We start from the raw sequence: 25539 nt of genomic DNA, 5'->3' as shown, positions 1-25539 counted from the left end.
TTACTTTTGAGTAACTTGAATGAATGAATTTTATTTAAATTTTATTTTTTTTCCATTTTCAGATTTACATCTATTTCTTTTTTAGGATTATTTAGGCATGTATAAGAGCCAGTAGAGTGGAGTTTCAACAAAATTTGTAATTTTGAAATAAATACATAAAATTTAAAAAATATTTTTTTTTTACTTTATTTTCCTTTAAAGTCATGAATTGTGGCAAGTTAGTCGGCTTTGTGTTACACATAGTATATCACTGAAAAGAGTAATAACTGGAAAAGTTTTTAAAACTACCTGAAGATCTTATCTTGATAGATTTTAGTTTTTTTTTGCGTCAAGTTAAAATTACCTTTCATAACTTTTTTTGCTACTTGTATTAACTTTTTAAGCTCAAAACGAATTATTTCGGTATTATTTGTACTTGATATTGTACTTTTTTAGATTCAGGAGACATTACAGACTAAATACAAATGTAAAAAAAAATTTGAAAAATATGCTGAAAAAATTTAAAGATGTCAAAAGGCATAATTTTGTATTAATAGTAATTTTTTTGTATTAATAGTAATTTAGTAATTAATTTTTTGAAAATCCTGAAAATACCACAAAATCAATGATATAAAAAAAACCCGAGACTTTTAGAACATAAGTTTATTAAGAATATATCTTCTATATGCCCACCAAGTTTAGGTAACCCTCCGCCAAACACCTTCTATAACATATGCCAAGAACCTTCTCAGAAATTCCAAATTTAATAATATACATAATACATTTTCATTTTGTTCAAGAATTTATTTGAACACTCTCCCATTTATTAACTATCGAATTTATTCTGTTTGGATGGTTTAACAACTTTCACGTTTCATTACGATAAAGCAAATATGTGTCATAGTTTCCATTTATGTTATGCATTGTTATCTGCAGAACCACATTTTTGTATTTATATAAACCTACGTAATAATAACAGCCAAAAAATGACACACAATAGTAGTTCCGTTTCTATATATTTTTGTATTTATTAAATAAATGCATGGTTCGCGCGCCGATTCAATATAGCACCCCTAAAAAATATAAATATAGAAGACATACGAGCCCGACGTATTAAAGAAGAAAATGCAACTTTATTTTGCCCATCAATCAGATTTGTTATTTTACTTTTTATAATATTATCCTAAAAAATGTATCCAATAATATCAAAATTTCTGGAATCTTGTTACTGATCCAAAAACAAACAAAAAAATAAGAAATAAATAAAGATTAATTTAAATAACAAACCTAACCGATTAGATAAAATAAATACAATTCAAAATGAAAAACCACGTAAAAAACAAACAAAAAAAAGTTGTTAATAAGAAGGAAACATTGAAAGCGACAGGGTAGGCGCACGCTGGACTCACCTCCGTAGTTGGGTCTTACACGTTTGTCGTAGCTGACGCTGAAGGAGTCCAAGATGGCTGAAACGTTGACGTCGCCAATATAGCTTCCTCCATTCTGACCTTTGCTGTAATAGAAAATACACGATTTAGATTTAACTTTGCACTTTAAATTTAATTTACGTATTATTTTAATTTGGTAATAAAATTACGATTTGTTTAACTTACGTATTATTTTAATTTGGTAAAAAAATTACGATTTATTAAATATTTAATTGATAAATGAATGTTTCTAGTCATATGTCCATTGTCACTTTGAACTATGGTTGAATTTAAAAAAACACCTCATGGCCTAATAATCTATTCACTAAAGCTTATACATTTATTTTTCACAATATTTTTATGTTATGTTTGTTTTTTATACTTACTTTTCTATGAAATTAATTTTTATTTTTTCAGTAATGAGAGCTAAACTGACTATTTTACTAGTGTCGAACAGAAATAAAACCATATCGACCTATAAAATTAATAATGAGATAATTATTTAACCGTAATTACAAATCATTGCTGGAAGAAATTATAGAAGCTTATAAAGAAAAAACCATTAAGGGTCAATCACAGCTGAAATAGTTATTTAATCGCGTCCAAACCGATAAAGAAAACAATATTTTTCACTATTCACTATTCAATAAATATCTCAAATTACTACTAAAATAAATATGTTACTACATTCGAACTACACATCTCGTGAGAGTTTTTTTTTAAGGGCCTACAATTCTTAAAAATTTCTATTAAAGTAAATATTTATTCACCTTAAGACGATAAGAAAATTCGATTTTTTTCACTGGATAAATTAATATTTTAAATTTCTATTATATTCAAGGAACAAATACAGATTATTGCTTAATCAATTATTAAAATCAATTTTTATGGCTTAAATAGCTTAGCTTTCAAACATTTAAATAAAAATCTGATAATCAAACAATCAGACGATCAAAAATATTATCCAGTACAGTTTCATGCCAGATCAAAAATATATTTAATTCCCATAACATCAATACTAGCTTTAAAACTAAACATACATGAAGATCCTTTGTTATCAACTGTAAGGACAAAATCCCGCCAGAACAAAAATCAGGAGTGCTCTCGGATCGGATAGGATGGCCGAGTGAGAATTGCAATGCATTTTACATTGGACAGACCGGTAGAAGGTTTTCTACACGCGGCCGTATCTGGAGGGGGGGTTTTGGGGGTTCAAACCCCCCCCGAAAATCTTATAACGTAAAATAAAATTGAAACGACTGGTAACGATAACTCTTTTTTTTTTAATTTACTTAATCACGGTCAACAATACAATAAAATAGTATTTAAATCACTCTATTGGTCAAAAAAGGAAATTTCTAAAGTGCAAAATCACTTTTTCTATATTAAAAATGTAGAAAAGAAGCTTGGGAAGCGCCATGGTAGCTCTACGATTCGGGCATTTTTAATATTTTTTGTTTTTAAAAATGAGTTAGTTGCTTAGGCATAAAATAAGTAGGTGATGGCTAATCTATAGATGAAAAGCTTTCATTGATGTATTTTAGTCTTTCCATTCATTGTCACTGGTATATTTATCAGTACACATCTCGTGAGAGTTTACATTGAAATTTTTCTTTTCAAAATTTAAGCTGTCAAATAGGAAACTCCTACAACCATTTACATTACAAATTGCGGTCAAATGTCAAGTAAGAATTTTTGCTTATACCCTGCAAGCGTAAATCTGTCAATTTCAACTTACTTAATTTGGTTTGAAATTCCAATGTAAATGAAGGTTAAATTTATAATTTTGTTTCAGAAATTAAATCGAAATGGCAAAACGAAGTTTGCAAAGCTCTTTAACTGATTTTTTGATGAAAAAGAATAAATCTTCAACGACCTTAACCGAATCAACAGAAGAAATTGCAAGTTGCAGCCAAACAGTAAATTTGATGCATAAAGATGACATCGCAACATCTGAAGATAATATCCATGAGTTAGACATCGGTTGGTGTTTTGTTAAAAAACTTGATGATGCTCTTAAATATAAACTATTGACGGCTGGATGGATTCCAGATCAAAAATATAAGTTTTCTATTTCTAAAAAAATAAACTTAAAATTTCAATTGGGGTGGCTAAAACGCTTTCAGTGGCTTAGCTACACTGCCAAAGATGAACAAGGTGCAGTGTGTAAATATTGTGCGGTTTTCTCATGTGAATTTAGTGGAAAAGGAGATCATCAGAAGCTTAACGCTTTAGTTGCAAAACCTTTTAACAAGTGAAAAGATGCTATTGAGGTATTTATTCAACACGGTAAAACTGACTATCACAAAAATAACTCCGTTTTTGCCGATAACTTTATTGCAACTTTTAATAGATCTGCACCAGATATCATGATGCAACTCGATTCCAGCCGTTCGAAGCAAATTGCAGAAAACAGAAAAAAGCTAGTACCAATTATTGAGACAATTATCTTATGTGGCCGTCAAGAGTTAGCTTTACGAGGAACTTCCGAGTCTGGACTCATAACTTTGGATCAGCCCACTCATAATGACGGAAATTTCAGGGCGTTACTACGTATTCGCCTCTCATGTGGAGACAAAAATTTAATAGATCACATTCAAGGACAATTGTTAAACGCAATGTACATAAGCCCAATAATTCAAAATAATAAAATCAAAATTTGTGGCGAAATAATACAACATGAAATTGTAGTTAAAATAAACAGAGCAAAATATTTTTCTATTCTGATGGATGAAACTACAGATATTTCTCGTGTTGAACAATTATTCCTTTGTTTAAGATATATAAATTTTGATAAAAATGTTGACAACTCTGTTAGATTTTTTGAAATTTGTAGCTGTTCAGAAAACAACTGGTAAGAATTTAGCGACAGTAATGCTGGAAAGTTTACAAGCACTTGGAGTGAATTTCACTTACATGGTTGGACAGGGTTATGATGGGGCAGCTGCAATGAGTGGCAGTTTTAAAGGTGTCCAGGCTATAATTAGAGAAAAATATCCAGCAGCAATATATGTGCACTGTAGTGCTCATTCTTTAAATTTAGCTCTTGCCCATTCCTGTAAGGTTTAGAGTATCAGAAATTGTATTGGAACAATAAAATCTATTGCAAATTTTATAAAAATATCAGCTATGCGCACTGAGATATTAAAAAATAAAATTAAAGAATATGTTCCAAATAATAAATGGACTAAGTTAACATCCATGTGTGAAACTCGGTGGGTGGAAAATCATGATGGACTAATTAGGTTTACTAAGTTTTTAAACCCATTATTGAAACATTAGAAGAACTAAAACAAGTAAGAGACATCGAAACTTCTTCAAAAGCTTTGCAGTTCCTTCAAGCTATTATGACCAGTGAGTTTATCATCAGTATGTTAACAGCGTCCACTTTATTTGTTTTTACTCTACCGTTATGCAGAATTCTCCAGACTGTGGATTTTGATCTATTTAGCGCTGTTAAGCATGTGAATACTGTTATTAGTCAGGCCAGGAATATGAGACTGAATATAGATCAAGAATTCAAAAATATTTTTTAAAAATCTGAAGCTATTATAAAGCCTATAGATGATGAAGAATGCAAAAAAATACCTAGAATAGTTTTACGACAGCAGAATCGTTCTAATGCCATGGTAGCTACTGCAGAGGAATATTTTCGAATCACAGTTGCAATTCCTTTTTTTTGATCAATTTATAGAAGAACTATCTGCAAGATTTGCAAATCACGAAAAGTCTAATACCAAATATGTGCGAAGCACACATACTAAAAATAGAAGACTTGTTACTATATGAGGAATTTTTGGACCTAGATACGTTATCTGTTTATGAACTACAGTTGTGGAAACAAAAATGGATTAAGCTGCTTCAAGCAGAAAGACCAAAAAATGCTCTTGATGCATTATCAGCATGTAATCCATCTTTGTTTCCCAATATTCATACTCTGTTGCAAATTCTGGCTACGTTACCTGTATCTACAGCCTCATCAGAACGATCATTTTTATCGCTAAGGCGTTTAAAAGACTATTTGCGCAATTCAACTGGTCAAGAGCGGCTAACAGGACTTGCCCTTTTAAGCGTGCATAGAAATATTATAATTGATACCGCAGAGGTCTTAAATCGTTTTGCGAGGGAAAAGCAAGAAATATTCAGTTGTTATTATAATTACTATTTTTAAAATTTTAACGTTGTTAAATGTGTTTTTTAGTTTAAACTGGTATATCCTTTAGTAAAACCTATTTATAAATTAAAGTTTTTTTTATCTCTAATTTCTCAAATGTCACTGGCCTAACCCCCCCAAAATTTTGGTCCAGATACGGCCCTGTGACTACACGTATCAATGAACATTGTAGGGAGATTGAGAGGAGCAAGAACCCAAATATTTGTCCTACAAGCATCAAATCTAACTTTGCAAGACAAGTTTATACTAGCAACCACAGTTTTAATCCAGCTACTGACTTTCTGTCGGAAAAGCAACAAACTTGATTTGTTGGAAATACTCGAAATAAATAAAGCTACACAAAACTACTACCATTACTCTGTTAATGATCAAGTACATTATTCTTGTAGTCACTTTTCCAACTCACTGTGTCTTAACTCTTCATAATCTCTTAATACATCGTTCTTACCCTTTACAATTTCTTTTATAGTATTTATCCGTTGCTTTCCATCTCCACAGCATACGAATCATTATCTTAACCACGCCATCTAATATATTCTCTATGAACCTTCTGCTTTTCTCTTGCTTTTACCAAAAACAAAAAAAAATTGTAGTAACACACCATCACACAATAAAAATTAAAACTGAAAGCAATAGTAATAAATAGAGAGTTTTTAATATGTATTCAAATCCTTGTGCCTGTTTCTAATTTTAAACCTTTGTAAGTGTACCTTATATTAATTTTTAAATTTATTTTTCTGTGTCTGTTTGTCTTTTGTTCGGAACTATTTCCTTTTAGTACCCCCTGATGATGAACACTACTGTGTCCGAAACATGTAGGGAATTTTAATCTAACTAAATGTTTATTAAATAAGCGGAGGGAGACTGAAGGATTTTCATTTTACCTTAACATTTAAATTTGTTATGCCATAAGAAAAATTAATGGATAAAAACCAGTTAGTTTGTGTATACTATGCCATAATCCACTCTAGGGTTCTGTATGGGATCCAATTCTGGGGTTTTTCAACGTATGCGTGACGTGTATTTATTGTTCAAAAACAAGTTATAAAATGTATGGCGGGAGTACCCCCTAAAACTTCCTGTAGACGGCTTTTTAATCACTTTGAGATTTTATCTGTTCCGTGTATGTATTTGAAGTGTATTTTTTTGCTTTTAAAGATCTTAACTTATTTGTGAGAAATGGTTTGTTTCATAATTATTTAACTAGATTAAGAAATAATTTTTCTTTCTTGCGTACTAGATTAACTGGTAAATTCACCATTTTTGCTGAAGACACAACAGTAGCATGTGCCGAAGATACTCTTGAGATCGTAGAGAGGAAATTGAAAGTATTTCAGGGGGGAATTCAGGAATGGTTTAACATGAACCGATTGCACCTCAACGCAGACAAGACCACCAAAGTTATTTTTACTCTAAGACGAGCTGACATATCAAAGGATTTTTCTATTAAGTTTCTGGGAGTTTTATTGGATCCTCTACTTCACTGGCATTCCCACATTAATATTGTTGCCGGAAGGCTAAAAACATCTATATATGCCCTTCGTCGCCTAGCTGGATGTTTATCTGAATCTGGCTTAAGAACAGCCTATTTTGGCACCTTCCATCCCATAGCCACATATGCTATTCTAGCGTGGGGTCATGCCCTACAAAGAAAAAGGTTGTTTTCACTACAAAGAAGGACAATCAGAATTTTGGGTAGGCTGGGTTGCAGGGAGGATTGTAGATCTATTTTCTTTATGAAGGGAATACTTACCCTACCTTCCGTATATATATTGGAAAATCTTTTATGGGTACACAGGAATAGGGATCAGTATAAAGTACATGGTGATATACAGAACTATGGTACTAGAAACATAAATAGGGTAGTTCCGATTTACCAACGCTTAACAAGGTGTCAGAGTGGTCCCGGATTTCTAGCTGTTATGTTATATAATAAACTTCCTACCGACTACGTGGATTTAGATTTAGAACGTTTTAAGAATAAAATAAATAAAATTCTAGTCTCTAATGCCTTCTATTCAACTGAAGAGTTTTTAAACTTCACATTCTATCTGTGATATTGAGTACCTACCTATATATTGCATTTTACTTAAGACATATTGTGATTGTGTATTATTCACAGTACGTATATCAATCATTGTGTTTTGGTTTTAATGAGTTTTATGTAGTGTTTTAGGAAAAATGTAATAGAAAAATAATTTTTAGGTCCAACAGTTTTCCAGAAAATTGGGAAAAACCTTTAAACAGTTTTTCCTCATTTTCTGGAAAACTCATGGGAGTATTGAAAATTTTCTTTTACCATTAAATTCCAAATTAAAAATAGAACAAATTATAAAGAATAACTTTTAGTACGAAATAGCGTTGACAGAACCCTCCCCTTTTTTCCCCCTCACCCCGTAAAAGAATATTTTCTGGACTCGTACAGTGGTTCAAAACGCCAGGAAATCTGGCCATAAATCGAATTGTCGACCGATTTACTTGAAACTTTGTATCTCAAGGTTTTTGGGTTCGTTAAATTCGATTTTGACATGAAAATCAATAAATTCAACATTGCGGATCCAAAATGGCGGACATTTCTTCGAAAAAAATATTGGATTCACACCAAATCGCGCTAAAGGGAGGTTTTTGTGCTCGTTGAATTTGAGTTTGATATTACAATTTACATATTCAAAATGGCGAATCCAAAATGGCGTACATTTCTTCGAAAAAAAATCAGATTTACACCAAATTACGCTAAAGGGGGGTTATTATGCTCGTTGAATTCTTATTTGATATCAGATCTAATACATTCAAAATGGCGGGTCAAAAATAGCGGAAATTTTTTTCCAAAAACACCAAATTACGGTTAAGAGGAGTAGTATGCTCGCTCAATTCGAATTTGACATAGATGAGTCATTATTGGAACACTTCATTTTGGAATGGTTCTATTAATTATGAAATAAGAATATCTAATAATAAAAGTATATACAATTATGTTTGAAATAATGTTGATGTTATTGTTATTAAAATTTTTTCTTAGATAACAGGCATGGACACAGGTATAGAAAGAGGCGAAATTTCTTGGACTAAGCATATATTCGATGTCCTCGACGAACAGTTTTATTCAAGTTTGGATCACCAAATCGATGTTTATGAAAGGAGTATTCCCGAAAATGAAACTAATAAAATTGAAATTGACAGATGAAAGCGACGACGATGACACTAACGATAATGGCGACTATTCATAAGGTTGAAATTATTGTTGTAAGATAGTTGTTTGTCAAATTTTATAGTAAAATACTGGTTACAATACAATACAAACTGGTTTTTTGCAAAAAAACTCCATAATTTTGTTTCCGCCATTTTGAATTTAAAAAAATGAATATCATATTCGAATTTGGCAACCTAGACAACGTAAATAAAAATTGATTTAACAATAAATAGTCGGCCGCCATTTTGTACCCGCAATATTGAATTTCAACAAATAAATCAAATTTTCGAATTCAGCGACCCCGAAAACGTAAAGGAAAGTTGATTTTAATTCGAAACGCAATTTTTATATACAATTTGGCCGCCATTTTGAATTTTGAAAAACACATCATTTTTGAATTTAGCGATCCCAAAAACCTTAGGGTATGTACATTTGACTTGATTGTCACATGTTTAGGGGTTTTTCCAGAAATATTGGATTTCAGACCACTGTGTCGCGCACAAATGCACATGATTTGTGTATTTTGTGTTATCGGCCACTATGGTGATTTCATTTGATTTGAATATACCTTAGTCTGCGCCCTATTATTGTCAACATCAGCTTCTTGTGTTTCGGCATTCTATTGAGAATTTAAATATGCGTATTATTCTCCTATAAAGATATATTTCGAAAGCTTCAGTGTGTTTTTCTAAGAAAGGATTGAGGGTCCAACTTTCGCAGTCGTACAGGAGGATTGGGAACACGTAGCAGTGTACACAAGCCTGTAATTCTTGATAGCGCTTTTCTTGCCGAATCGCAGCTATAGTGCTCCTAGACATCTGAAGGATGTTGCTTATTCAACAATTTTATTATCTATTTGGAGGGCAGCTTGTATTTGCACTTCCGAGAAAAGATTTTAGTACAAGCTCTATCGACAATTTTCTGTTTGCCATTTACCATACCGTTGCTTCCTTTTATTCCCTCACTAATTCACAACGTTCTTTACTCCTTCCTGTATACTATATATAACTCATATTATAATCGACTGTTGCAGGTGCCATATTAATTTGATATAATCAAATTGTATCGCAAGATCAATAGAGTCAACAAGTAGAGTTTAAGGGCTCTAGCTGGAACCCTTTGCATAGATCTTGTGATGTAAAACGTTGGATTCAATCCAGTTGCACTTAAATGTTGGGTTTGTCCGTGATGTGAGAAGAGAATTAATAAGGAAAGATGAGTAGATCCACTGAAGGTTCTTAGCGGACAGAGTCTAGGTGCTACCGAAAGCCCTCCTAAAGAGCCAAAGCGCGCATATGGCCTTCTTGAATTTATTAATTTCAATTTTTTAACAAATTTTTAACCAAAAAGTATAAAAAGTAAAATTTCAATTTTCAAAAGACATTTCTCTATTTTCTTACTGCATCGTCTCTGTATATTACAGAATATTTCAAAGACATTTATTTATTGTCCTTGAGCGCAGACTGGTTTCAGCATAAATGAAATATAAATATTCGGAGCACAATGGCGCCTCCGTAGAACAAAAGACAAAGGTCACAACCTAAATGTTAGAAGCAAGTGTACAATATAAGTTAGCCCCAGGGAATCTTAAATAAGGACCGAAACAAAAAGGCTGAAATATAAAGAAAAATACACTTTTTCTAGTTCAAAGACTTCTCCTTTCTATGCTTAAAAAAGCTCGATTGTACTTTATTATTTATGACCAAAAAATCCACATTTAGAGTGACTAAGGAATAATTTATGGAAGTTTCTAATTACAATGTAGTACCTTAAAAACAGCTTATTTTGGTTTAAAATATGTAGATATAATTTCCACTAAATTTTTCAAAATAATGACTTAAACGCACGAATCTAGTTGAATATGAGGACATTGAATACCACTTAAAAATGCAAAGCATTTAATGCAAATTAAGCAATAACAACCCCTCCGACAACCTGACTATTGTCGTGTTAAAAAAAAAATAGAATGTAACGTCATATATTTATTCGAGCAGAATAAAATACTTCCGACTCATTCCAAGAGTCGGATCTTGATTGCGACAGCTTTTTTTATGTGTTTCCATAAATAACAACCGTAACGTAGTCGGAATACGTGAAGTAGAAGTAAATGTCAGCCTTTAAAATTATAACCTATCGCCCTTTCCAAGGGCTATTACGTATAGGGCGTGGGGAGCTCGCAATTGCCCGAGAAGGCTCAAAGAGTAATTCGATAGAAGTTGATCTTCATTTGGTTTTTTTTTCGTGCCTTTGCATGTAAGCAAGGAGGAACGTTAATTATTATTTCTTAAGATGTAAAGGTTATACAATTTTAATTTATAATTGGGGATAACTTAGGATTTTGACTTGGTATTTAGGTGATTTATTAAATAGAAAGCCATGTTTTCTATACCAGATTTGAAAAATATATAAAGTTTTTACGAAATGTTTTTGTCTACTAAGTCACATAAGGGTCAAATTATTGACTGTAAAACTTTTTGATTTTAATTGAAAAAGGAGGATGCAAATAATAAAGGTTCAATACTCAGTAATTTATGTATATTTATCACACATACAGTTTAAATACGTCAAAAAAGATAAAATAATATTAACTGAAAAAAAAACTATTTAAAAGGGTTTGTTGAAGCAATTACAAACAATATTTGTCACGTAAGATAGACACTAAAACAAAAAGATTTAAAACAAAAAGATTAAGAATGATAGCACTTACAACGTGTTAAAATTTGAATTAAGATACACGTCAAAAGAATAAAAAGTATTGTTTATTAGATAACCCCCTTGACCCTTTGCTTAAAATCTTTAATTGGTAAAACCTTAGTCATATTTGGTAATACATTAAAAAACTTAATAGCCCAGTACCCTGGACCATCCTGACACCTCCCCAGACGCCAATAGACAAGTACCAAATTGTTCCTTGCACGAGTAGTTGTAGTCATGGACATCCCTGTGAGCTTGAAACTGACTCTCACACTGTTTAACATACAGCAGACACTCTAGCACCTACAAACAAGGCATAGTCAAAAGACCAAAACTAACATAAACATTTCTGTAGTTATCCCTGTAACCTAAACCAAATATTACTTACCGCCTTTCTCTGCAAGCCAAAAACCCTGCTTACCCCAGGCAAGAATTGCATATGAAAGATGTGAATGAAAAATGGTAAAGTATGCTGTTCTTAACGTATAAGCAGAGATACAATTGCAGAGGTTTCTGAGCACATATAGGCCCCTGTTGAGTTTTTCCATAAGACCACAAATATGCTTACCCCATTGCAGCTTTGGGTCTAAAATGACTCACCTCTGATGCATTTTCTACATTTGACAAATCTCTCATAGAGAATATAACCCGATGTGTCTTATCACTATTTAAAAGCAGCCTGTTTGCGTAAAACCAATTTCAGCTTTCGCCTGTGCCGCCATAGATTCAAGTCGTGATTCCTCATATGAATCTGCAGCATGGTTATTGCGAGCTTTTTAAGTCTGGTATAAAAAATTGGGGATGGTATATTAAAACCCACCTAAACCATGACAGGGACTATATTCCCTTCCTATTCTCCACAGTTCTCATCAAAAATTATTACTCAGTTAGATACTCAGATAAGTTATCCCATCTCATGGAAATAAGATACATCATTAATTCATAAGGATATCAAATTAAACAAAACCGAAAATTTTTAACCGTTTCAAATTTCAATCATCATCATGCAGTCCCTCTCCTTGATTTGACCCTTCTCCAAACATCTCTAGTTCTCCAGTTCCTGGCTGTTGTAATCCAATTTGTCGCTATCCTCTTCAGGTTATCCATCCTTCTAGTCAGAGAGCTGCCTCGGCTATGCTTGTCAGCTCTTGGTCTGTATTCCAGCAGTTTTTTGGTCAATCGCCCGTTCTCCATTCTAGCAAGGTACCCAGTGCGTTTCCATTTTCCTGCAGTGATTCGTTATATAATATCATCTATTCCAGTACGTCGTATCTCTTTATTTCTCACTTTGTCCCTCAGAGTCAGGCAAAGCATCTTTTCATTCGCCTTTGTGTTACTCTTAGTCTTGCTGCGGTTTTCTTCTATAAAGTTAGGGTTCATAGGTCAGGACCGGCAATATTCACTGGTTATTGAGATATTTCCTCTTAGGATGTCCTTAATTTTTCCGTACGCCACAGTAATTCGTCTCTTTAGTTCGCAGATTTGGTTGTCTTTGGTTAATCTAATAATTTAATTTTTCTATCTTTATTACTTCACAGTAAACAGCCTTGAAAAAGACGTAAATAAATGCCGAAACGTAGGCACCTTTTCAAAAAAGGAAGTTTTTGATATCTTGGTCGTAAACCTGTGAACTCCGTCTAAACAACTAATAATCTCGAATAAACTTGCCAGGTTAACAAAGATCAGCATTTAAGGTCCGTAAGTGCGGTACGGATTAGTTAAAAACTCTCAACCTTTTTTACTATAAATAAAATAAAATAAAAAAAAATAAAATAAAATAATCTTTTTATTTAGCACTTGGCTACTTATATCTACTTAACAGAAAATAAAATATCAATTTTGATTGCGTAAATAAACAAATAGTCCCCTATTAAACATATGTACACTTGGTGCATTCTTTACCTCCTCAGGCAACTTATTAAAATGCACAGTCCCTCGTAAAACAAAGTTTTTTGTAACGCGGATGTCGTTACCTGCCTAAGGTTAAAGTTTTGCTTAGATCTAATGTTATAGTTATGGAATTGTACTCTTCTTTTTAAATAAACGTTGAGATACCCTGGCAATAAGTTATTTTCAATTTTATATACAATAGAAAGATTTGCCTTTTTTATGTTTTGCTCAACATTTAACCAATTTAAAGAATTTAACATGTCTTTAGTCGGCACATATTTGCTACAATTCAATAATACACGCATTATTTTATTTTGCTGTATTTGTAATTTTTGTATCTCTTCTTTGTTGCAAGAAATCAATAATGAACTACAATACGTGAAGTGAGGTAAAATTATAGTTTTGTAAATTAATATTTTTGACCATTTAGAAACAACATACGATATTCTATTAAAAAACCCTACTTTTTTCCTATTTTCTTACATAAATAATTTACATGACTTGACAAAATTTAATTGCGGATCAAGGATTACACCTAAATATTTAATTTCAGTTACAAACTCTATAGGTGAACCATTTATGAACAAAGACAATCCTAAATCGAAAAAATATTTACAATTTGTTACTGATCCTACTACCATACATTTAGTCTTTAAAGAATTCAGTTTTAATCTATTTTTACATAACCAATCATACAACACATTAAGCTCACTATTTAATATATTTACAATTTCTAACTAATCTTTTCCAGAGACGGATATGAGGGTATCGTCTGCAAATAAGTGTATAAAACATCTATTTAATATCCTATTCAGGTCATTTATATAAAGAATAAACAATAAGGGCCCCAAAACACTTCCTTGGGGTACACCCAGTACACTTTCCTTTTTTTGAGATACCCTATGTCCTATTTTTGTCCTTTGAAACCTGTCCTTTAGATAATTATCAATCCAACTTAGAGCATAATCATCAATACCATAAAGCCTCATTTTCTTTAAAAGAATTCTACGATCAATGGTTTCGAACGCACGCTTAAGATCTACGTTACACCAAGAACTATTTCACCATTGTTCATTTTCTCTCTCCAATTTGTACATACATACTGGATTGCAGATTCGCAGGAATGTTGACTTCTGAATCCTGATATATAATAATGACCTAAGACAGGGGAAGGCCATTCTTTTTAATATAGCTTTAGAGAAGATAGTGTGGGAGGAAAAAACAGAAACTCTTTTATTCAGAAATCGGAGCCTCTATTTTATATCGGCCTTTGCGGATGACATAGACAACGTTAGAAACTCAACTTGAATGTTAAAGAAGAATTTTTGAAAATTAAGTTTGCAGCGGAAAATGCCACCCACTTGAAATGATCGGTGTAGGTAGTGTTTCCATTAAATCAAATGAAATTACTATTAAGTCATTTCTTGTGTTGCAGCTTTTTCTATTCCTTGATGAAATGTAGGTTTTATTGACTCATGATGATTGTTCACGGATATCAGGTTGTGCTGTCACAGAACTGTTTTTAGTTTTCAATGCTATGCAAACATCCGAAACTCCCAAAAATATCTTAAAAAAATTTACATACTTATTTCTCATTTTCAATATTATGTTTTAAACTTTAAATTTGCCAAAGTCTGCAAAATATGAGATTCCAAACAATAAAAAAAAAAAATATGTAGTCTCACGTAACTCTTGCAAGCATTTTTCGTAAGTGCACTCTCTAGCTTAGTAAATATCTTACAAGAAATGACTGTGTCTTAACCAGAATTCTTCATTCCGTATTATTTTTCCAATGTGTCTCTTGTATTGTGCTTAATTTTTAGTCCTTGTCGCTCTTTGGTTTATCTCTATAGAAATCCTATAATTCGCTGAATTAATAAAAAAGCTGATAAGCATAACAGTTTTATTGGAAGTTTTAAACGGTGGGTAATCTGATTCTAAATCTTGAAAAGATTCTGTGTCTCTAGCAAACAAATTAAAGTGCAAGAGTGGCCTAAGGATCTCAAATTTTATCATGATAACACTATATAAATTACAATACAAATTCAAGTGTTTTTTTTTAAATACAGTTAATTGAAACTGACAAAATCGTGACGTATTCACTGAACACGCGGTCACTCAAATACAGATACACTGATACACAAACGGCACACAGTAGGCTAGACCAGTGCAAAAGTGCCCAATACATCACATGCAGTGCATCCCAAAAGTTATGTCTAAATTCATTTAAAATTCAGGGGTATGTTCGAAAAAAAAAACGCTCGGACCCGTCGATTTTTATTTCAAGTTGCGCATTTTTGTACGTGAAGTTTGTATTGTATACAGGGTTGTTCAAAAATAAATTACGACCATCAACTTAATTTTTTCAAATTTCATCTTTGAATTTCGCGTGGAATTCTGCGTATGTTTCATGCATCATGTCCTATACCTAAAGTCAACAGTTATCATAAAAAGGACGACCAAACATTATTATTGAAGTTCACCTTACGAGTCACCTTGAGAATTTTTATACAGAGCAAAATTCCATTCATTCGTGTTTTTTTATTGTTGGCTGGTGACCGTGTATTTTCATAGAAACTGTATGACAGTTGTACGCCAAACAGATATTGTCAAGTGTGAAGTGTACGAGCAAAATTGCGGTTTTCACAATGGTAAAGATAACGGAACGAAAAAAAATAGAAATTCTGTGCATGGTTGGGTTTGGTGATAGAGCACGTATTCAAAGAGAAGCTGCTCAATTATTCAATAAAATCCACCCTGATCGTCCTCCGATATATCAAAAGGTGGTGAATAGAATACAGGCTAAATTCAGAGAATTCGGTCATGTTAGAGATCTGCCGAAATCTGGTCGTCCTGCTCGAGATGAGAATGAACAACTTGACGTTTTGCTTCTTTGGATGAAAATCCATGCACTCCTCTGTCGCAGATTGGGGCAAATTTACACATGGCGAAATCTATAGTTCACCGAATGGTTAAAAAGCACAAATATCACCCCTACAAAGTTATTCCTGTACAAGGAATTCCTGTTATTTGATGACGATTTCGAAAGGCGAAATGAGTTTTGTGAACGCTTACAAAACATGTGCAATCTAAATAATAATTTAGTAACAAATATTATTTTTCCGATGAAGCCACGTTCTGTTTGAATGTTAGTGTGAACAGACAAAATTGTCAATATTGGGCAACAGAAAATCCGCATTGCATGATGGATGTAAATGCCCAGTACCCTCAAAAACTAAATGTGTGGTGTGGAATAGTGCGCGGAAGAGTAAGAGGTCCCTTTTTCTTTGAACATACTTTAACGGGACAAGTGTATCTCGATTTTCTCCAATTTTAATTAGTTTCAGCATTACTACCTTTATTTCCAAATCTATTGGACCCAAACTATCCTGACGAAGAACTAATTTTCCAGCAAGTTGGCGCTCCTCCGCACTATGCTACCACTGTGAGTACATTTTTGGATGAAACCTTTCCCAGTCGGTGGATAGGAAGGAGAGGACCCATCGAATGGCCTGCTAGGTCGCCTGACCTAATACTAATGGACTTTTTTTTGTGGGGATACCTCAAGCCGAAGGTATTTATTAATAGGCCAAATAATCTAGACGACTTGAAAGAGAGAATTAGCAGAGAAGTGCGCGCCATAACTCCGGAAATGATTAAAAATGTGCAAAGAGACTTTATTGATCGCCTTGGATATTGTCAAGCCGTGAATGGCAACCATTTTGAACATTGAATTTAATTTTTGTTCTAACAAATTGTGAATCAAATCACTCAAATACTGATGCTCACAGTGGGCAAGTGAGTTGGACCAGTCTTGAATTATTAAATATTATCCAGTCGTGTCAGATCAAAATTGACTATTGAGTAATTCGTTGACTTGAGTAGGTTTGGACCACTATTGCTTAATGAAATTAGGTTGATTTGTGGGCCGTTGTAGCTATTAAATACATTTTAATAAAAATGTGGTTTGGGTCAATTTTGCAGCAAACGCCTTAATTATGATTACAACTCTGGTATTTAGGTTATGTAATGCAGCTTCAAGAAGGATAAAATCATCTTTATAATTTAAATAAGGGCGTTTATATAATAAGTAAAGTCCTCTCACATATACCTTTTATGACTTAGACCAGACTCAACATGCAGTCAAACAGTAGGAAATTAGGAACGGAATGGAAAAATTAAAAGGAAGGTTTATCTTTATTATTTTCATATTTTTAATATTACAAATTATTAACTGGTCACAAATGCATCTGTTTTACATATAAATTATTTATTTTATGAGAAATTGAAAAATCCTCATTATGAAAGATTCGGCTTTGGCATTCATTTCTTCACTCCAAAATCGTATCTGACAAGAAAGAAACCAACAAAATTAAGTCAATATCCTCGGTTTTCGTGACACAAGAACATTATCCAAAGAAAACGGAAACCTTCGAATAAAAATCCGGATATTTTACCAGCAAAAAAAAACGAGAAAAAAACTCCGCGCTAAGCTAATTCATAAATTGAGGTCTTTGTCAGCAAAGCAGGAGCTGTCGATATAAGGCTGACTGTTCAAATAAGACCTCTTGGCAGCTATTTGAGCAACTTGAGCAAACAGTTCGCATTTGTTTAACGAAAACACTTCTGGGTTTTTTGATTTATGAAGGCATTTTCGGGTTTCAAATTTCGATTGTTTGCATTGGAGAAATGGACTGAAAGCCACATAGAATAGATTAATTTAATATAAATACAGACTATTAAGCAATTAAATAATCCTTTATTCTAAGTGCATAATAACAAGTTATCCGCCTCTAAGCCTGCATTTATTCAAATTGTCGTTTCAAGTGCAAAATTTTCTTAACTAAATCCCTTCTCCAACAGTATTTAAATTTAGAGTCTTTTATGTTTAAGTTTTAAAGACGGTCCTCTTTGTCCTTTTTAAGCTTTATATTCCCCAGATTCATATTTAATGATGAGTTTTTGTTTGATTTTGAAATAAAAGCGCTCTCTGCTCCCTAAGCTTGCGATTTGCGTCATCAGGTTTTATATTATTTTCTCCTTGCCATTTTTTTATGGGACGCATTGATAAATGAGTTTTTTTTTTTTTCTAATGAAGTTATTGCAGAATATTTGTTTGTGAAATTCAGTTTAGAAAGCAGTTATTTATTATAAACAAGTTATAAATAAATTTAAAGAAAAACGTTCTTGTTCCAGGAATTTAAAGCCTAGTACTGGTGGACCGTACTCGAACTCAAATTCGATCAGTTGCCTACAAGAGATGACGAAATTCTTTTAGGTTGTTCAAAGTACTTAAAAACCGGTGTTTTTTTTACATTACATTACATTACATTACATTTCAAAGTACTTAAAAACCGGAATTTTTTTTTACATATAATTATGTAAATATATACAAAATTCTCGTGGTCACAGTGAGGCCATCTATGAATTACAAGCCACTCTTTTAATGTTTTTTTTTCTTCTATACCTTTGCAATCATTTGGAAGATTCCTCTATAAAATACCCTTATTCACGTTGAATGTTTGGTAAAAATAATAAAGATCGTCCTACATCTAGGGCGTAACTTTATTTATCCCGGAAAGTTCCCACATCAAACAAGTGACAACCAGGAATAACTGAGCCCCGGTTCTGTATAGCTAGTCATCAGACAGTCCAATCACTTCGACATACAGATAAGACAAACAAACGGAGCTCATTTCGCAAATAACCACGTTTACTTTGGAGCCTATTCATTCGAACGCCCGCTTATTTTGCGCAGTTCCATTATGCACCTCCGCTTGCACTAGGCGCGCGTGTAGTTTATACATAACGTATATACGTTACACTAGTTGTTGATTAAAAACTCTTTTTTTTTATTACTTTCGCAATAAATAATATGGGCGCTATTGGCTGGCATCGGTAAACGAGCCACGAACACGAAAACGAGAAATACATATTGGGTTTTAAATTACACGCTTTTTTAACTCGATTTTCTTGATTACAATCGAAAGATAAAAAGCAAAAGAAAGTAATGGTTATGGCTTTTTGGCGTTTTATGCATCCGATTTAATTCGAATTTTGTATGCTTTTTCGGCATATATTTTACAAATTGTTTTGTTTTAAAAATGTAATGACTTAAAGAAATTGGCAGGGCCATCTGTAAGTGAAAAATTAAACCTGGTTCGCCTTTCATTTTTACATTTTATATGTACAGGGTGCCTCAAGTTCGAAGGTGACCATTGGGATCTCGGAAACCGTAAGAGTTACGGGGTCGGTTAAATGGAGGCAAAGTTGCGCAATTTGGAACTTAATAAAATGACGTTTAAAATATTTTAAAATTCCGGATGCTTCCGGAGTTATCCAAAAAAAATCGATAATTACCAAAATCGTTTTTACATTCTACCGACTTTATTTAAAGAGACATCGGAAAACTAAAAACAATTTTTTATTGCCACTTTTTGTGTCCTACAACATGACGTAAAAAAAATTAATCCAACGTTTTGTTTTTTTTCGATCATCATCAACACTATTTTTTCTTATGAGCGTCATATTGGATTTTTTCATTTTTAAAAAGTATTTTTAGTTGCCTTTAAAATGAGGTATCGCACTTGCATGTCCGATTACTCCTATAAGAACCTACTTCCCATAAGAACTCAATGGCATTATATCAATGGGATTTGTTAACAAGTTTATCTGGGAAATTATCATCAACTCTGTTTTATATACAAGGTGTCCCATTAGTGCGATAAGAGACGATAGCTCCTTATACAGTGATACAAAAAAAAATTTTATACAAAGTTACTTTACTGTCTAAGGTGCATAAAATAAAAATATTTTTGGATATACAGGGTGATTCATAAATGTGATATGATACACAACTTTTTTAATTTAAATGGAACACCCTATATTTTATTGCATTTTTGAATTGCTTTAAAAATTCTGCATACCTTTTATCAAGCATCGTCTATACCAAAACTTACCCGTTTGTGAGATATTTAATATTTTATCAAAAAATCGACGTCTGCACGTCTCCACAAAAACAAAAATACTTCACTCATTTGGGATCCTACAAGCCAAATCTTTTGTAGGTTGTTAGTGCATACTTACACTTGTCGAACTAATCGAACACTACACTGACACTAATCGAAAAATGAACAAAAAAATATGGTGTTGATCACACAAACGAATTCGTTTAACAAGAGAACTGCTTACTTTCTGTAACATTTCTCTAGTTACTTCTTGAAAAACATTCCGAATTCTTTGCTTCATGTCGTCTTTGGTGGTAACAGGCCTTTGATAAACCCGATTTTTCACAAACCCCCACAAGAAAAAATCGAGTTTTGTGAGGTCAGGATATCTGGCCGACCAAGCAAAACTGGTTTTCTCCTGCCAATCCATTTATTTCGAAAATGGTCATTTAGATGGGCCCTCACAACACGGCTAAAATGAGGAGGCGCTCCATCTAATTGTAGCTACATTCGTCTTACTGTTTGTAACGGTAAATCATCCAGCCCTTCTTCAAATTCATTTTGCAAAAAAAATAAGTTCTGACCGTTCACTGCCCCATCAAAGAAATATGGTCCAAGAAGCTTTGTCTCAATGATACCAGCCCATACATTAAGTGACCATCTATATTGATGATCCAGTAGTATCACATGCCTTAGATTTACATCGTTCTAATAATGGAAGTTGTGTCGGTTTACAAATTCATTTTTATGGAATGTCGCTTCATCAGCGAATAACACACAGTCAAAAAAGTCCTGTTGCAGTTGGATTTGATGCAAAGCCCAGCGGCAAAAGTTTCGGCGATTAGCAAAATCTTGATCGCTTAATTCTTGTACAAGCTGTACGTGATATGGATGAAATGTATGTTTCCGGGTGATTCTATGAACAGTGGATTTTTTAATGTCCAACTGCCTTTCAATTTGCCTACAAGAGACATGCGGATTTTCTACTAGGGCTTGCATAACAAGCATTTAATTTTGTGGATTTGCCCCTGTTTTTTGTCTTTGTGACATTTCATAATTTAAATTTCCAGTTCTTTCAAATCTCTCCTTTAGTCTTTCAAATGCCAATCGAATTGGATGTCGTTCCGCATCCGAATATATCTGTGCATAAACTCTGCTTGCCAGTAAACAATTTTTCTCACTTGCACCCAAACAGTAAATCATTTTCACCATATCCTCTTTCGAAAAATTCATTTTTAATGCAAAAGTGTTTCGCTTTAGTGATAAACTGACAACACTAAATCTTCTGTCAAAGTAATTGCTTGATTTTTGTGCAATTGTTATTTCTATGGCCAACTAAGCAAACTTCTTTTAAATTAAAACGCGACTATTGTGGATTTTAAGGGCGAAACTATGTTGGGGAACTCTCGTCTAAGTTATCAAGATGTATATGATATTTATCTATCTCAGTTTTCGCTTGCACGCACAGGGTGGCATATATTGGATACTTCCATTCTGTAATAACGTACGGTTTATTTACTTATAGGGTCACTCCGCTGTAAGACATATTTGCCTTACAACGCAGGTGTATAAGTGTGCTGGATTTTACATTTTAGAAAACTTTTCTTTCCTTGCCTTATAACTATATTTTCTTGTGTCTATTATTTGTTAGATTAGAAAAATTTATGACTTATGCTGATATTCACATATACTATATCAGGAACAAATAACAATGCTTCATAGCCCTGCGGTATTAAAGATATCTTGTAGGGGCACATATGGAGTACAGTTTTTCCATGTTTCGCCTGTTTCTGCCCATTTCTGCATTTAAATCCAAGGTAAAAAGGTACATTTAAAAGTACCTTTTATTTATTTGAGGAGTATTTCCGGTCCAACTTTGCAACTTTGCTAGGTCTTTTATTGTGTATAGTCGGCTATGGAGTGAATATTTCAAATATTTACAAAAAAACTATTTCTTTAAAATTGAACACCTTATATCTTAGAATTTTGATTTTCATAAAAACGTGTTTTCATACTTTCAATTAAGGGACGAGCATTAAGAGAATTGAAAAAGGAAATTAAATTTACAAAATCGAAAATCTGTGATTGAAATTTGTCAACAGTGTCAACGGCAAGACTGATGAGTCGTCAACTTGATCTTTAATTCAGGCTACGTTTTTTTGTAACAAAATCTTGAGTTACGAATTTTAAGAAATCGTACTTTCCGACTTATATGAAATGGCATTTTCTATGGCTTACCCTTTCGCTTGCACCATCGTGGTTGTACTGAGCAGTCCCATGATTATCACAATCGGTAGTAGTATCAGGTTGTAGCCGGGCCATGGCCCTGGGCCAGCCCTGTACGTCCAGGGCTTGGCCCCATGGGGCCCCATCTCGCTGATGGGGCTCGGCCAGCCCACCGATCGTCGTGTCGACGGTCTTTATCTTCCCCTAAAAAAACAAGAAAATATTTAAAGGCAACATTTTTAAATGATAAAAATGAGACAAAATTATATAAAGTGTCCGAAATTGAAAATAAATATGTTGATATTTTAGACAAAATATCAGCATAATCTAACATATTATGGCTCTTTCTGAAACATTGGACTCACTCGCTCTTCGTATGCCGAATTCTACCCTGCATGTTATGAGTGACTTCAATTTGCCTCAAGGTATATGGAAAAATGGCAGCCAAGTTATGTCAAATACCTGTAATTTCCAAAACTTGGCTGAGATTCTAAAATCACGACTCGATCTCGATACGATCACGACTTCGAATTCGATCGCGACTCAGTCGTGACGACAAGGGTAATTCTAAATTTCAATCGTCGGCTAAACTCGTTTTATTCGATTTGATTTAGGTTTCTTGGTATATATTTGTTATTTTCCCTAATATTTGACAGATGGAAACGTCAATTGGCTTTTTTATTGATAAACAGTAAACACTAAAAATTTATAATTTTTTTCGCCTTCGCGTTTTTTTATTAAAATATATGCCTATATTATTTCTTTAAAATAAACAAATGCCATTTAAAACTATCACTATCCATTGGAAAATAATATTTCAATTCATGGAAAATCACAAAAACTTGTTGTGTTCATCCACTTTTGGTTTTAATATGGCAACATGGGTGCAACAATAGGACCTATAACACCAGGGAAATCTCTTAATTTGAAAAATTAATCGGTCAGCAAGGTGATTGTCAATAATTTCAGTAATTTTATGGATTTAACGACTTGCAGTAGTTTCGCTAATTCTAAATTTACAATCTTGTCCAATGCTTCTTTGGTAATAATATGTGGCATAAAATCTTGACATACTAAAACTGCCCATTCAATGATAACTCTACTTCCTCTATCTATATTATTAACAGAAGGTTGTGGAAAATAGGGTCGAATTAAATCTATTAGTTGTTGTATTTAAGAAAGCTTCTTGATATACTAATAATGAAAACCTGGTATGATTGGCAAACAATAAATGAAACAAATACGTTTAAAAAAGGATGCTGCCACATTATGCACGTATATCGTCTGGTGCATACGATATAAAAAATCGTTAAAAACTAGGCAATCCGCAAGACACTTACGACTGAAAATTTTATTTCATCGAGTAATCGTGTCGAATCGTGATTTTAGAATCCCAGCCCTTATTTCAACTTAACTTATACCTCACACAAAAGCCTTCTCGATTTGGTGTTGACGCAAGACCCCTCAACAGAAGCATACGTTAAAAGACGAATATGCCCAGCCAATGAGAATTGAAGACGGGACCAAAAACCGATTGATCCCTTCGTTTACATCCGTAAAATTTCGCGCGCAAAATCTTGATTACACTGTAAATATATATAAAAAAAATCATTAATTTACTAATCTATAACAGCTACAAATATTTCTTTAATGAGCGTCTTTTATATGCACATTGCATTTCTTTTTCCATCTAAAATGTAAATGCCTAACAAAACAAAGTCCTATATTAGCAAATATATCGGTCAAAGATGCCAAATCTCGCTGTTCAACTACAGGCGTTGAAAAATTCGTTTAATTTTAAATTTTGGCGGCACGCAAGCTACGCCTCTGTAGTGCCGTAATGCTCTCATTGGCCGGGCATATTCGTCTTTTAATGTATGCTCTCAACAGATGTCAAGCAAGCAGACTATTTTTTGGAGAGTTATTTTCTGCTGAACAACACGGATTCACAACTGGCAGATCCACGGATATAAGTGGATTCCACCTATAATGATTTCTCCAGAGCCTTTGATACAGTAGTTAAAGTTTCGATTTATTGCTTTTTAATCTGGGATTTACCAAGCAGGCTTTGCAGTGCATGTCAACTCTTGTAAAGAGCCGTACACAGCGAGCAAAACTTTGTCTATCAAAGGTTAGTGATGTCTCTTCAGGGATACCTAAAAGTGGCCGTTGCTCACCTTTATTATTCAAACAATAAGATTTTGCTTTTTGCGGTTGACCTAAAATTGTATGGAAGTGTGAGAACCTTGGATAATTTATTGCAGAGGGACATTGATACTCTTTGGAATTAGATTTAACTTAATAACTTGAATTTAAACATATATAAGACACTATTTTAAGACACTGAGGTTTGCCTCGAGAAATTACAATAACTTTGAAATTCATATAGTGAAGACTTGTATATTGCCTCTTATCAGGTCACCGGTTAAATATGCTAAAGTTTTATTATCTTCTTTGTATGATCAATAAATTGCTTCACTTAAAAAAATTCAAAATAAGTTTTTACATAAGTGGTACTGCAATGCAAAATTTTGATAGGTAAGTTATATTTGATTGATTAGAAACGAAAACCAATTTGATGAAGTCTTCGTTTTTAGACTGTTGAACTGTCAAGTTTAATGTCCGGAACTTTTAAGTCATGTTAAATTTTCAAGGTTCAATGCTAATGTATTATGAGTTTATGCAAATTTTAACTATTGTTGCAGTTTTATATATAAACTTTTCTTATGGCTATCTTTATGCTGTATAGTTATATAATTTAATTCATAAACCAATATAATTCAAAAAGGTAGTCCATTTTTCTCAAAAAGACCTCTTAATAATAAAAATTCAGAGTTTTAGTGCCCCAAGGGAAAGAAGCTTGACTTATTAGAGAAGATGGAGATCACAAGGACATAAAGGAGTCCTGTACTCTCTTGTGTGAATGATGTTTTTACATTTGAACCGCATTTAATTTTTCACAATATTTATCACGACCTGGATAGCACGTAAGTTTAGAGCTTGCCTACGAAC

General features: G+C 33.0%; 1 protein-coding gene across 7 annotated transcripts in view; it reads right to left on the bottom strand.

The window, feature by feature from the left end:
* The window catches only part of LOC126739081 (gamma-aminobutyric acid receptor subunit beta), a 177295-nt gene that overhangs the window by 132517 nt on the left and 19239 nt on the right, over nucleotides 1-25539 (bottom strand). For 6 of the 7 annotated variants that reach the window (XR_007661547.1, XM_050444587.1, XM_050444588.1 and 3 more), the window contains exons 2-3: nucleotides 22540-22731; nucleotides 1389-1492 (exon numbers count right to left, since the gene is read on the bottom strand). Coding sequence is in view for 6 of the 7 variants with exons in the window: in XM_050444587.1 (XP_050300544.1) it covers nucleotides 1389-1492; nucleotides 22540-22673 (238 nt within the window). In the remaining variant the exon portion in view is untranslated. Of the gene's footprint in view, nucleotides 1-1388; nucleotides 1493-22539; nucleotides 22732-22892; nucleotides 22960-25539 lie in introns of those variants that run through there. The other variant, XM_050444589.1, reaches the window with a different exon arrangement.

The sequence above is a fragment of the Anthonomus grandis genome, chromosome 8 (assembly GCF_022605725.1).
Source record: "Anthonomus grandis grandis chromosome 8, icAntGran1.3, whole genome shotgun sequence".
Classification (NCBI taxonomy): domain Eukaryota; kingdom Metazoa; phylum Arthropoda; class Insecta; order Coleoptera; family Curculionidae; genus Anthonomus; species Anthonomus grandis.
This window is presented reverse-complemented; position numbering and strand designations above follow the sequence as displayed.